This window comes from Triticum aestivum, chromosome 3A (assembly GCF_018294505.1).
Source record: "Triticum aestivum cultivar Chinese Spring chromosome 3A, IWGSC CS RefSeq v2.1, whole genome shotgun sequence".
In the NCBI taxonomy this organism is placed as follows: Eukaryota; Viridiplantae; Streptophyta; class Magnoliopsida; order Poales; family Poaceae; genus Triticum; species Triticum aestivum.
In genome coordinates, this window is record NC_057800.1 from 658,506,925 (window position 1) to 658,521,595 (window position 14,671).

The following is a 14,671-nucleotide window of genomic DNA, read 5'->3' on the forward strand; positions in this document are numbered from 1 at the left end:
CTGATACGTGTGATCCAATGAGAATTGAAGCGTGCGGTGGATATCGCTATTTTCCCATCTTCATTGATGATTTGGGTAGATATAGTACTTAATGAAGCACAAGTCTGAAACGTTTGAAAAGTTCAAGCGATTTCAGAGTGAAGTTAAGAATCATCATAACAATAAGATCATGTTCCTACGATCTGATCAAAAGGGGATTTTCTGAGTTATGAGTTTGGCAATCACTTAAGACATTGTGGAATTGTTTCACAGTTGAAGCCACCTGGAACACCACAAGGTAATGGTGTGTCCAGACGTCGTAATCGAACACTATGAGATATGGTGCGATCTATGATGTCTCTTATCAATCTACCGTTTTCATTTTGAGGTTATGCGTTAGAGACAGCTGCATTCACTTTAGATAGGACACCATCTAAGTCCATTGAGACGATGTCGTATGAACATTAGTTTAGTAAGAAACCAAAGTTGTCGTTTCTTAATGTTTGGGGTTGCGATGCTTAAGGCTTCAGCTAGAGAAGCTCGAACCCAAAGCGGACAAACACATCTTCATAGGATACCCAAAGGTGAAAGTATGGTATACCTTCTATCTCATATCCGAGGGCAAATTGTTTGTCGCTAAGAACGGTTCCTTTCTCGAGAAGGAGTTTCTCTCGAAAGAATTGAGTGGGAGGAAGATAGAACTTGATGAGGTTGTCGAACCTTTACTTCAACCAGAGAGTGATGCAACGCAGAAAGATGTTTTCTGTGGCGCCTACGTCTGTTGAAGAGGAAGTTAATGATAGTGATCATGAAGCTTCAGATCAAGTTGCTATCGAACCTCGGAGGTCGACAAGGATATGTACTACTCCTGAATGGTACGGTAATCCTATCTTAGATATCATGTTGTTAAACAACAATGAACCTACGAGCTATGGAGAAGTGATGGTGGGCCCGTATTCCGACAGATGGTTAGAAGCCATGAAATCCGAGATAGGATCCATGTATCAGAACAAAGTATGGACTTTGGTGGACTTGCCCGATGATCGGTAAGCCATTGAGATAAATGGATCTTTAAGAAGAAGAAGGACGTGGGCGGTAATGTTACCGTCTATGAAGCTCGACTTATGGGAACGAATCTTTTCATAAGTTCAAGGATTTGACTACGATGAGAATTTCTCACCCGTAGTGATGCTTAAGTCCGTCGGAATCATGTTAGCATTAGCTGCATTTTTCGATTATGAAATCTTACAGATGGATGTCAAAACAAGTTTTCTTACCAGTTTTTGTAAGAAAAATTGTATGTGATACAATAAAAGGTTTTGTCAATCCTAAGGATGCTAAAAGGTATGCTGGCTCCAGCAATCCTTCTATGAACTAGAGCGAGCATCTCGGAATCGGAATATATGTTTTGATGGAGTGATCAAAGCTTTTAGGTTTATACAATGTTTGTTAGAAACTTGTATTTACAAGAAAGTGAGTGGGAGCACTACAACATTTCTGATAAGTATATGTGGATGACATATTGTTGATTCGAAATGATGTAGAATTTCTGGAAAGCATAAACGGTTGTTTGAACAGTGTTTTTCAAAGGAAGACCTGGATAAAGCTGCTTACATATTGGGCATCAGGATCTATAGAAATAGATCAAGACGCCTGATGATACTTTCAAAGAACGCACACCTTGACATGTTTTTGAAGGAGTTCAAAATAGATCAGTCAAAGAAGGGGTTCTTACCTGAGTTGTAAGGTGTGAAGTTGAGTAAGACTCAAAGATTGACCACGACAGAAGAAAGAGGAAGGACGAAGGTCGTCCCCTATGCTTTTGTCATAGGCTCTATATGGTATGCCATGCTGAGAACCGCACCAGATGTGTGCCTTGCCACATGTATGGCAAGAGGGTACAAAGGTGATCTAGGATTGGATCACCAGATATCAGTCAAAATTATCCTTAGAGGAATAAGGAAATGTTTCTCGGTTATGGAGGTGATAAAGAGTTCGACATAAAGAGTTACGTCGATGCAAGCTTAACACCTATCCGGATAGCTCTGAGTAGAGATACCGGATACGTATAATGGAGCAATAATTTGGAATAGCTCCAAGTGGAACGTGGTAGCAGCATCTACGATATAAAGTTTTGCGAAATACATAGGGATCTGAATATGGCAAGACCCATTGACTACAACCTCTCTCACAAGCATAACATGATTAAACCCAGAACTCTTTGAGTGTTTATCACATAGTGATGTGAACTAGATCATTGAGTCTAGTAGACTCTTGGATGTTGGTCACATGGTGATGTGACCTGTGAGTGTTAATCACATGGCGATGTGAACTAGATTATTGACTCTAGTGCAAGTGGAAGACTGTTGGAAATATGCCCTAGAGGCAATAATAAATTGGTTATTATTATATTATATTTCATTGTTCATGATAATCGTTTATTATCGATGCTAGAATTGTATTGATAGGAAAATTAGATACATGTGTGGATAAATAGACAACACCATGTCCCTAGTAAGCCTCTAGTTGACTGGCTCGTTGATCAATAGATGGTTACGGTTTCCTAACCATGGACATTGGATGTCGTTGATAACGGGATCACATCATTAGGAGAATGATGTGATGGACAAGACCCAATCCTAAGCCTAAGACAAGATCATGTAGTTCGTATGCTAAAGCTTTTCTAATGTCAAGTATCATTTCCTTAGACCATGAGATTGTGCAACTCCCGGATACCGTAGGAGTGCTTTGGGTGTGCCAAACGTCACAACGTAACTGGGTGGCTATAAAGGTACACTACAGGTATCTCCGAAAGTGTCTGTTGGGTTGGCACGAATCGAGACTGGGATTTGTCACTCCGTGTAAACGGAGAGGTATCTCTGGGCCCACTCGGTAGGACATCATCATAATGTGCACAATGTGACCAAGGAGTTGATCACGGGATGATGTGTTACGGAACGAGTAAAGAGACTTGCCGGTAACGAGATTGAACAAGGTATCGGGATACCGACGATCAAATCTCGGGCAAGTACTATACCGCTAGACAAAGGGAATTGTATGCGGGGTTGATTAAATCCTTGACATCATGGTTCATCCAATGAGATCATCGTGGAGCATGTGGGAGCCAACATGGGTATCTAGATCCCGCTGTTGGCTATTGACTGGAGAGTTGTCTCGGCCATGTCTGCATGACTCCCGAACCCGTAGGGTCTACACACTTAAGGTTCGATGACACTAGGGTTATAGGGAAAGTATGTACGCGGTTACCGAATGTTGTTCGGAGTCCCGGATGAGATCCCAGACATCACGAGGAGTTCCCGAATGGTCCGGAGGTAAATATTGATATATAGGAAGTATGGTTTTGGCCACCGGAAGTGTTCCAGGCATCACCGGTAGTGTACCGGGACCACCGGAGGGGTCCGGGGGTCCACCAGGTGGGGCCACCAGCCCCGGAGGCCTACATGGGCCAATAGTGGGAAGTGACCAGCCCCTAGGTGGGCTGGGGCGCCTCCCACCAAGGCCCAAGGCGCCTCCAAGAGGGGAAGGGGCAAACCCTAAAGCAGATGGGCCCTAAGGCCCACCCTAGGTGCGCCTCCCCCTCTTCCCCTTGTGGCCGCCACCCTAGATGGGATCTAGGGCTGCCGCACCCCTTGGGGTGGGAACCCTAGGTGGGGGCGCAGCCCTCCCTCCCCCCTATATATAGTGGAGGCAAAGGGGCAGCCCAACACGCGATTCAATCTCCCTGTTGGCGCAGCCCTACCCCTCTCCCTCCTCGTCTCTCGTAGTGCTCGGCGAAGCCCTGCTGGAGTCCTGCGCTCCTCCACCACCACCACGCCGTCGTGCTGCTGCTGGATGGAGTCTTCCCTAACCTCTCCTTCTCCCCTTGCTGGATCAAGGCGTAGGAGACATCACCGGGCTGTACGTGTGTTGAACGCGGAGGTGCCATCCGTTCGGCACTAGGATCATCGGTGATTTGGATCACGACGAGTACGACTCCATCAACCCCGTTCACTTGAACGCTTCCGCTTAGCGATCTACAAGGGTATGTAGATGCACTCTCCTTCCCTCGTTGCTAGATTACTCCATAGATTGATCTTGGTGATGCGTAGAAAATTTTGAATTTCTGCTACGTTCCCCAACATCGATGATCTCACAAGGATGGTAAGGAATTTCTATTGGGGATCGGAAAAAGGCAAGAGGAAAGTTCATTGGAAGGGTTGGGATCATTTGCTGCAACCTAAGGATAGGGGTGGTATGGGTTTTCGGGATTTCCGTTTGTTCAATCAAGCGCTATTGGCTCGCCAAGCATGGCGATTAATATCCAGACCGGAAAGCCTATGTGCACAAGTTCTTAAAGCACGATAGTACCCACATGGCAAACTTGAGGATACTGTTTTCACGGGTAATGCCTCCTCCTCATGGCAAGCAATTAGCCATGGTCTTGACTTACTAAAGAAAGGGTTAATTTGGCGTGTTGGGAACGATAGAAGCATAAGAGTGTGGCGGGACAACTGGATCCCCCGACCTTTTTCATTCAGACCCATCTCACGGCAAGGTGTGTGCCGTACGCGTTTTGTCTCTGACTTGTTAAATGATAATGGATCTTGGAAGGTTGAACTGCTCTCTCGCTATTTCGTTGCTGCGGATGTTGAAGAGATCATGAAGATCAGGGCTTCTCCGAGACTAGACGATGATTTCCTTGCATGGGCACCTGAAAAGCATGGAGTCTTCACAGTTAGAAGCGCCTATCGCCTCGCGTTTGATGAACTGCACCAAGGGTCTGTGGCCTCCTCTAGTTCAGCGCCGACGGGAGCCAGAGAGTGCTGGAAGTTCATTTGGAATTGCGGCGCTACACCTACGATTGCAAATTTTGCATGGCGAGTGGCAACGGACAGTTTACCGACCTGGAAAAATAAGTGCCGGATCGGCCTCGAGACTACTAGCACATGCCCAGTTTGTGGAGCTGCAGCAGAAGACAACTTTCACCCCTTTGTGAAGTGTTAATATGGCCAGGATCTATACAGGTCAATGGCAAAAATTTGGAGACTGCCCAATATAGAAACTTTCATCCATACTGGAAAGGAATGGCTGCTACATGTCCTAGCCAATTTGAGTGATTTGGAACGATGCATGATGTTGATGATTTTCTGGAGAGGCTGGTACGTAAGGAATGAGCTAGTACACTCTAAGCCTGCTCCGCCAATGGATGTATCAATCGGATTCTTGCAAAGCTATATGAAATCCTTGATGGCAGTAAAGTCCAACTCACGTTGTGATCCTGCTAGAGGGAAGATGGCAGTCGTTCTGGACGGTGCTACCAAGCGTACAAGTGCAGCGGTGGATGTTTCGTTGACGTGGTCTAAACCGGTGAACGGATGGGTAAAACTCAATACAGATGGGTCTTTTGTCTCAAGTGAAATAGCTGGAGCAGGAATGATACCGAGAGACTCGGATGGCAAGATTATTTTCTCGGCCTGCAGGGCTCTATACTCATGTAGAGATGCTTTGGAGGCTGAACTGTGTGCCTGTATGGAGGGCGTCTCCTATGCTTTGCAGCGGTCAGATTTGCCTATTGCAGTCGAGTTGGACTCTCTTGTGGCGGTATCTATGATCACATGTGATGGTTGTGATCGGTCTGCTTATGCTTTTCTGGTAAAGGAGATTAGATATCTTCTTAGTCTTCGTCAATCTTATATTACTCACGTCTCGCGGTCGCAAAATAAGGTCAACGATATTTTAGCTGCTTTTGGTAGAGCTCAAAATAGAACCATGACCTGGATTGGGTCGACTCCGCCGGATGTGTTAGAACTGGTTGCGATGGATTGTACTGATACTTTATGAGTAATACAAGTTTTGAACCCGGAAAAAATAGTAATCCCTTGGTATCCAGTTGTCCCTCCGTATATCCGTTGTTTGACCATTACAAAATCACCAAAACCGAAAATGAAAAATAAAGAACTGAACCACCGCTATTTTCTTTATAGAACAAGCGCCCATGTTTTTTTTTTGAGAAATAAGCGCACACACTCATGAAGAGACCAGCGCATCCGATATGTCTGCTACTGGGCTAAGCCCATCTCTACACACTGATTCCGGCCACATTCTTCCTCCGATGTGTTCCTTCCAGCCCTCCCCTTCCGCGGCCGGCGGATGGCCGCCTCGCCGCGTGCCCCGCGGCCTTCCACCGTCTTCCCTGGATCCGGTGCCTCATCCGCACCGTTCTCTACCACCTCTGCCCCTGCGCTGACGAATTTATCTTCAGATACAAATCAGAATTAGTCCTGGGCAGTGGGTACCATTTCCTAGATTGCCTCCATCATCTCCGATTGTGCTGACACGGAGTGATGTGGCGCTGCACCATTGCCATCTCTCGCTGTGCAGAAACGTTTGCTTGCACCGTGGGTGTCTCCCGGGTCCTAACCTAGTCTTCGTCCAATATGCTTAGGCTAGGGATCCCGTCGGTGGGGGCTAGTTGGTATCGACTGCAAGTAGGGAGGCCTTTGGCTTGACGAGGAGATGGCAGGAGCTATGTGGAAGTGCTTCTAAATTTCGGAGGGAAAAGGAAGTGAGTTTTGTTGAGACACAAAATCTACGCCCGTTCCGTTCAATTTGACCTCAACCTTAATTTCGTGATACCAATTATGTTTGGCAAATTAGAATAATATTCTAGAAATGTTTCTCTGTTTTATTTGGCTATGTTTTCTTCTTTGTTTGTGTGTTCTACTTTTCGTGGGCGCAGGCGTCTGCCATTGAAGCCTGAATTGCTGCTCTAGGAGGCAGGATAAAGGTTCAGACTGGTAGGGTGATATGGTCCAATATCAGAGTTGATTAAGTAACTAAATCAATGAAGCCGGTGTTTACCGGATCTTTCAAAAAAACAAGAGATGATTAAGTAACTAAATCAATGAAGCCGGTGTTTACCGGATCTTTCAAAAAAACAAGAGATGATTAAGTAACTAAATCAATGAAGCCGGTGTTTACCGGATCTTTCAAAAAAACAAGAGATGATTAAGTAACTAAATCAATGAAGCCGGTGTTTACCAGATCTTTCAAAAAAACAAGAGATGATTAAGTATCTGTGTGCCATGGCTTCTAAGCGTCACCCTGATAATGACATGATCATACATCATACATCGTACCATTTGTAATTTCTTACTCTTATTATGAGCCGGCCTCCATAATAAACTAGCATGTAGCTTGTCCTTAATCTAAACTGACATTACGAAAGTGTGCCATTCGTAAACCACCACTGTAGTGGAGGGACGGCCGACCGGCTGTCTCATCTGGAGGATTAATATCCCTGAGTCCCTGTAGCCATGAACCACCACCCATCCAAACTCCGAAGCCACCATGAAGCATCTCCATCCCGTAGGCCTCCTGCTCTCTTGATCTTGCTCTTGTCTCCTACTATGTGCAGTCGCGCTAGTGAGAGCGGACATCCGGCGTGAAGCTGAAGCACTTGTGAAATGGAAGGCTAGCTTGGATGGTGCCGATGAGTCCCTTGGGCCATGGTCCATGGCCAACTCCACGAGCCTTTGCAGGTCGACGCACATCACCTGTGACCAGGCCGGGCACGTCATAGAGCTCGACCTGGCCTACACAAGTCTGAACGGCACACTTGACAAGTTAGACTTCTCAGCCTTTCCCCACTTGAGGAGTCTCACCCTGATCCGGAATGGTCTATTCGGTACGATTCCAGCAGGGATTGGCAACCTGACGAGCTTGGTCACGCTGAGGATCATGCAGAACCCGTACTTAAGGGGGCGCATTCCACACAGCATTGGACAACTGAAACAACTTTCTGATCTGCAACTGGAAGCTTTGGGGCTCGATAGCACACTACCTCAAGAGATTGGCAACTTGACAAGCTTGATAACGCTCACTATCAATTTGGCTACTTTGGCAGGATCGATACCACCAACAATTGGGATGCTCATGAAGCTCCGCAAGTTGAGCCTAGGCAATAATTTGACAGGGAGCATCCCAATGGAGATTGGAAACATGACAGGACTGCAGACCCTAAACCTTAAGGATAACTATTTGGGAGGGCAGCTGCCAGGTACCATCTCTCATTTGGTCAAACTCCAGTCTTTGCTTCTGTCAGAAAATCAGCTGGTAGGTCACATCTTCCCCGGGCTTGGAAATAGCAGCCTCCTTGAGGTAATCTACATTGCAAACAACAACTTCTCTGGGGCGTTCCCATCATCCATTTGCGTAAAAGGAGCACTGTGGACTGTTTTTGCTGAATATAATGGATTTACCGGTATTCACCCCCAGGCCTTTCAAAACTGCACAACCCTGCAATATGTTGACTTCACGGCAAACAACATTGTTGCAGAGCTAAGGGACTGTTTTAGTGAGCATCCAGGACACCTGTACCACATGGCTTTCAGCCATAACCAGCTGCATGGCACACTTCTGACTGATCGGGGTGAGGATTTCCTTTGTAACCGTACTAATTTAGGCTTCCTAGACCTATCAAACAATGTCTTACATGGAGGTTTTTCCAAGTGTTTCTGGGACTTGCCAAATTTGCTATTCCTGGATCTGTCCAGCAACTCTTTCAGTGGTGTAGTTCCGTTCTCGAGGACATGTCAAGAACGTCTTAAATTTCTACTCCTAGCCAATAACAATTTTACAGGAACCTTTCCTCTGGGTCTTAAGAGATGCAAAAAGCTTGCTGTTCTAGATCTTGGAGACAATGATTTTTCTGGTACAATACCTTCTTGGGTAAGCATGAGTTTGCCTCGACTCAACTTTCTTCGACTGTCATCAAACATGTTTGACGGCATCATACCCCACGAGATCTTACAATTTCGCCAGCTCCAAGTATTAGACTTGTCCAAAAACAAGCTCACAGGACCCATTCCAGACGATTTTACGAATTTTACTGGCATGGCACAAGAACGGAACAACAATGACTTCACATACAAAAACAAATATTCTTATCAAGTGGAAATTCATATGGTTTGGAAGAATGTGGATCATGTTTACAGTTTAGCGATAACAGCCGTGGTGGGTATCGACTTATCTGGCAACTCTCTTACACTAGAAATCCCAAATGGGCTCACAACCCTTCTTGGACTCAGGTACCTGAACTTATCAGGAAATCATCTGTCAGGCTATATTCCTGGAGACATTGGCAATCTGGTACTGCTGGAATCCTTGGACCTTTCTCGGAACCAACTCAGGGGGGAAATTCCTCGAGGCTTTGCAGATTTGAAGAGCATAAGCAATCTGAACCTCTCAACCAACATGTTATCAGGGAGGATACCTATGGGTGATCAGCTGCGGACACTTGATGACCCGTCAATATACAGCAATAATCTTGGGTTATGCGGATTTCCGTTGGAAGACTGCGTAAGCTCGTCAACACCGACGCAACCTGAAACGAGTCTGGATGAAGATAGAGAGGCGCTGTGGTTTTACTGCTTTGTGGCTGCTGGGTTTATCTCTGGGTTCTGGCTATACTTGGGCTTCTTGTTTCGCAGGGAGACATGGAGATATTCATTCTATCAGTATGTGGACAACATGCAAGCGAAGGTGACCAAGAATATACGAAGCTGCATTTCGTGCTTCCAGGTTAAAGGGCCTGAATGATGAAGTGTGTCGCTTCTTGTTGAAGTAATGGTGTATCGCGTCCTATATCAAGCATGTGTGTAGTATTTCCTTTCCTTTGTTAGTTGGACGGTTGGTTGTAAACGTATTTTCCAGTAATTTGATGCTATTCAAGTTTTGTGGCGCTGAAACCTACCGGTTTCAGATTTGATTGTTTGGTACCTAAGGCTATTTGGAGTGAAGTGAATGAGTTCTTTGAAATCAGTTAGTGATAAATTTGAATCTGTAGCTTGCTTTTTGGTTGGTAACACTAGGCATGCTGTTTTGAGCATTTCTTGCACAGCCATTTTGTGGAGTTTCTGGAAACATACGAATGCCATCGTTTTTAGCTCCCAACATTAAGCAGAGGATCTTTATGAATTTGGTTAAAAAAACTGAAGTGTAATATGTCAAATTTGCTGGCTGATGATCAATTTGAAAGGACTCTGATTGTAATGCCCCTGTGATTGGTGGAGCAAAGCACTAGACTCATTAGATAAAACTGAAGACTGTCTATACACATCTGTAGTTGGGCATGGGCATCGCCGGTTCGATTCAGCTTCCTGATTCGGTGAAAAAAAGTTATTTCATGTTTTACAGAATAAGACTTGGATATGAATGGCTGTTGCGGCCAAAGTCTCTTATGCCATGGGTTCATAAGTAACACAGTCTGAGATCATTCAAGTGATTTCCTAAAAGCACTTTTAAGTTTTACATAAGGGAAGTGGGTCTCATTTCATTAAGTGGACCAAAGCCATTCGCGTCATTTATTCTGCAAATGCAAAGAGAAAAAGTAGTAACACTATCCACACATTACATAACTGAAACAAGAAGAAAAAACAGAGGTAGGCTCTCTTTTCATCTTGATCAATGGAAATTCAAAGACTCGGTTAGCATATATCCTTGTCGCAAAGAAGGTTTCATGGCTGTTCTTCTGAAGAGATTCATGGCCTGTCATAGACATAATCCTTCACATAGCGGCTTGTTGTGGTGACTTCCAAACTTGAGTTTGGGTCGAATGTTCACTCTTGTTATGTGATTCCAAGAGTTGCTTCTCTAACAGAGACCTCAGCTTCAGACATAGAAACTCAAGATATGATGCATTTGGCTCCAGTGCAAATTCTGAAACATTCATATAGCACTTGTAAGTTTCAAAGTCCATAACAAGGCTACATGAGATAAATTAAGAAGACCAAACTAACTACATTTGCAGAGCAACAGTGCAAGAAAAGAACAGGTGGTTAATTCTGCGTTGTCCATGTACACAACTGACAAGTAATAACATATATAATCCACGTTTTATCTGTTATCTTGATCATTATCTCTTATAAGCAAAAAAAATCTAGAGAAAAGCGAAAGTAAGATATTCACATGTGGCTGGTGATAAGACCAACCTGCCATTGAACCTAGTGTCTCTAGTAATTCTAATTCAAGGATGGATCCGACTATTTGCTACCATGGGTAAGACAGAATCATACAAACTGTGGTTCTAGAATTTCTGGGTTTAGCTCATTCTTTTCTACTGTAAGTCTATGTCACCAACAGAAGACAGTTTGAAGGTTCTTGGCAAACACAACATCATTTTGTGCCAAACTTTTCTCACTGGGCAATCAAATTATTCAAATGAGACTTATGTAGAGATAGAGTCGCTTACGCCCGGTGAGGCCGACGCCCATGCCCTCCTCCATGCGCTGTTCGTCGTGAAAGCAGACGCTGCACGCGCCGCCGTCGACCACGACCATGGCCTGCCGGTGGTACGGGCACAGCCGTTCCGCCTCCCGGAAAGCCCGCGTGATGCAGGCCCCGCAGTCCGGCGAGCTCCCGTCGGGGAGCCAGTAGCAGTAGGCCGACGCAATGACCCTGTCGGGACGCTCGCCGGCGTTGTTGCCGGGAGAGCACTTGCAGGAGGACGCGTTTGCCTGGGAGGGAAGGATGGCGCCGAGACGCCGCAGGTTGGTCTCGTAGGCGCTGCCGGGAGCGTACGTGCCCTGCGCGCCGCACGTGTGACCGGGCGGCGGGGCCTCACGACGGAAATCGATGGCGGCGGCGGCCAGCGTCGGCAGGAGCGCGAGCGCCAGGACGGCCGCGGCACGAGCGCCAGGCATGGTGGTCTCTCGTGTGGTGTGGTGTGGTGTGGTGTGGGAGAGAAAGACAAGTGTTGGCGTCGAACAGTCCTGAACAATGTGTGGTGAGCGAGTCGATCACTGGTTGTTGACTGTTCGACGACGGCTAACGCTCGTTGACTTCGTTGACTAGTCAACATCTGCCAACTCTAAAATATTAGCAACTCGTACTTATCTTCGGCTTGACCACAAAAATTCGGAGGTCCTCAAAGTAATCAACGTTCCCGATCAAAAGAGGTTTTCAGTGGAGCTGTAATAAGACGAGGAAAATGATCCCACGAACTTGGAGCAATTCTAATAAAGTAGTAGCTCCCTACAAAACTTTTCGGAAAAGTCGTTTTTACGGAACGTCTGTATAATTTTAAAAAAATGTCTGATGACTACGTTTTAACATAGTTAAATTGAATGCACATATATTTGAAATCCACAATATATGAACACACATATGGAGCGAGGAAACTCGAGGAAACTATTCCAGTGAAGTGGAGTGCGGTGTGAGGTGTGAAGTGACGACCGCAAAGGAAAGGGCTGCACAAGGCACAAGGTGGAAAATGAAAGATGGGATTAAGGAAATGTCACGACATAGATGAACCATGCGATAAAACCCACCACACTGGATGGTACATGTGTCGGCGGGCTCAACAACAGTCTAGCAGAGGTCTATGAAGGTATGGTACGAGGGGCAACTCGGGCAGAACCCTAACGCAGTTGCCACCCTTCCTCCTCCGATCCCGCTCTCCCCGCCGCTGCCAAAGGACGCCTCCGGTCAAAGGTCGCGAGGTTGACGGTGGTGGCGGGTCCTTATCCTCCTTGCGCGACTGATGGCGGCGGGAGCCCCATCCCTTCTCACGTTGCAGGGTCTTTGGCCGGAGCTTCATGGCGGCCTTGGATGACATGGTTCGTCTGGCGGAGATGGGCGCCAGGGCGGCGACCCCGGAATTCTTCGGCGACCTCGGCTGCTGCTGTGGCCGTGAGGGAGGCACGGCATCTAGTTCGGGGGGCTTGGTGCGGCTCAGCTACTCATCTCCGTGTGGTTGCGGGTGGTGGCGGTGGTGCCCACTGAGATCTTCGGCCTTGTTGGAAGCCGGCGGGTGGCGTAGTCCTTGGGTTCTTTTTGCTCTGAGAGGGTGTTCTGCCAGTTGTTGGCCCTCATGGACATGGCCGTTGACGAGTTCCGGAATGCCCCGCCGCATATCTTCATTGTGTGCTTTACGCTTGTAGATTGCTGGATCAGATGAGATTCGGTCGTGTGCGCCCCTATTTCAGTCCGGATGACTTCTCATGAGGGTGTGACGGAAAGCTTTGTTGTTGGTTGACATTATGAGACATGTTAATATTTAAATCCACCCAAAAACTGGCCCAAAAGCTCGAAGAAAAGCCCAAACATGGCATAAATCACTATTCTATAAAAAGGTATAATATATCAGTTAAATATTCCAAAATTCATTATTTTAATTTTAAAAATGCACTGTTCATGTGTATTGGGCCGGACCGGGCCAGGGGCTTGGGATTTTGAGGCCGGGCTTTGCAAAGCCCGGTCCGGAGGGTGCCCAGGTTTAGTTGGTATTATAGCCTGTCAGTTCTCGATGGCATGATGGTTCTCGGGGCATGAAAGGATTGAAAATTTACACCCAAACAAGTATATAATGTTCTCATTAGTGTTTTGCCATGGAAGATTCCAATTTGGTGAAGTTCTCCATCCAGGACCCACCTTGAAATTTAGGATGGTCTTTGTGAAATGTGCAAAGTACAAAAAAAAATGTTAATAAACCTGCAATTTTTTTAGGACACCTGAAAATTTGGAAGTAGTGGGTTTTTAGAACAGCTCACAATGGAAATTTTGAAATGAAAAATGTACTTTTCAGAGGGAAAATTTGAATAGTATTCGTACTGTAATATGGGCTTCGCCAGTAAATTATCATGTAGCGCATGCCCCATGCGTGTGGGCTAAGCCCATGACCCGGCCACACACTCCTCTCCTCTGATTCCCTCCCCTTTCTCCCTCCGGCGGCCGGCGATGGCCGCCTCCCGCCGCCTGGCGCGGAAGCTCCCCTCCATCATATCCAAGCACCAGCGCCTCATCTGGCCGGAGATCGAAACCCTAGAGGAAAACCCCGAAATCTCCACCTCACCCGCCTCCATCCCCCTCGACCCCTCCCTGCCGTCTCCCACCTCTCGCCGCCGAGCCCACTCCCGGCTCTCCCCTCCGCGCACGCCTCCTCCCCGGAGGCGCTCCTCCGCCTCCTGCGCCGCCTCATGCATGAATTAATCAACTTCCAAAAGAGGAGGCTAATAAGATCACTAGCATGGAAAGCAATGTCTCCGTGTCTAAGGTAGACATGACTCGATAAATTTGTAAGGCAAAGCATCATGTAAAGCTTTTTTTTTTTTAATAAAATTGAGTGAAAGCAGTTGTTAACATGCATGTTCAATATCAATGATCTATTAGTGACTGTGTTTCACTTCAGAATTTGCTCTGAATCGCTTAAAGATTGGCTGCTACCTGCAATTTCAGATTCTTTTGTTTTCGGGTTGCCGCGGTAGAAAACGTTTAGATATTTTTGTGTACATGAACTTGTCTCAACTTACAGGCAGACTAGCACTAGGAATGTTGCAGTTAAAAAAATCAGATCTTTTGTCTACTTGGACTTGTCTAGATTAGCTATTTGTTGTCGGGATTTAGTCTGTAAGCCATGTGCTTTTGCTTCATGTTAGATCGGTTAAACAGTGGAAGTAATCACTACAACTTTTCATGGACATTCCATATTTCTGCCCGCAAGAAATGCATTATGCCCATATCTGCAATAATAAGAAATGTACATATGCTCGTAGCATATCCATGTTGGTTTACATAACACAAGGAAAACATTGCAGTCCATCGAAGGATGAAGCAAATCAAAAAGCTGACCTCCATTACTCAGTGAAGCTTATAAATAAATGTACTGGTTGTGCTTTTCCATTCTTAATTACCA

General features: G+C 46.1%; 2 protein-coding genes across 2 annotated transcripts; one reads left to right on the forward strand and one right to left on the reverse strand.

Moving 5' to 3' along the window:
* The first annotated feature begins 7,494 nt into the window (after positions 1–7,494).
* On the forward strand, positions 7,495–9,579 carry LOC123057102 (probable leucine-rich repeat receptor-like protein kinase At1g35710). Its single transcript, XM_044480245.1, has one exon. It carries the CDS (start codon positions 7,495–7,497, stop codon positions 9,577–9,579), a length of 2,085 nt encoding a protein of 694 aa, XP_044336180.1.
* A 673-nt stretch (positions 9,580–10,252) lies between these two features.
* Positions 10,253–11,740, reverse strand: LOC123058984 (cysteine-rich receptor-like protein kinase 10). Its single transcript, XM_044481650.1, has 2 exons — positions 11,231–11,740; positions 10,253–10,698 (listed from the first exon to the last, which is right to left on the reverse strand). Exons 1-2 carry the CDS (start codon positions 11,679–11,681, stop codon positions 10,547–10,549), a joined length of 603 nt encoding a protein of 200 aa, XP_044337585.1. The 5' UTR covers positions 11,682–11,740; the 3' UTR covers positions 10,253–10,546.
* Positions 11,741–14,671: the final 2,931 nt, after the last annotated feature.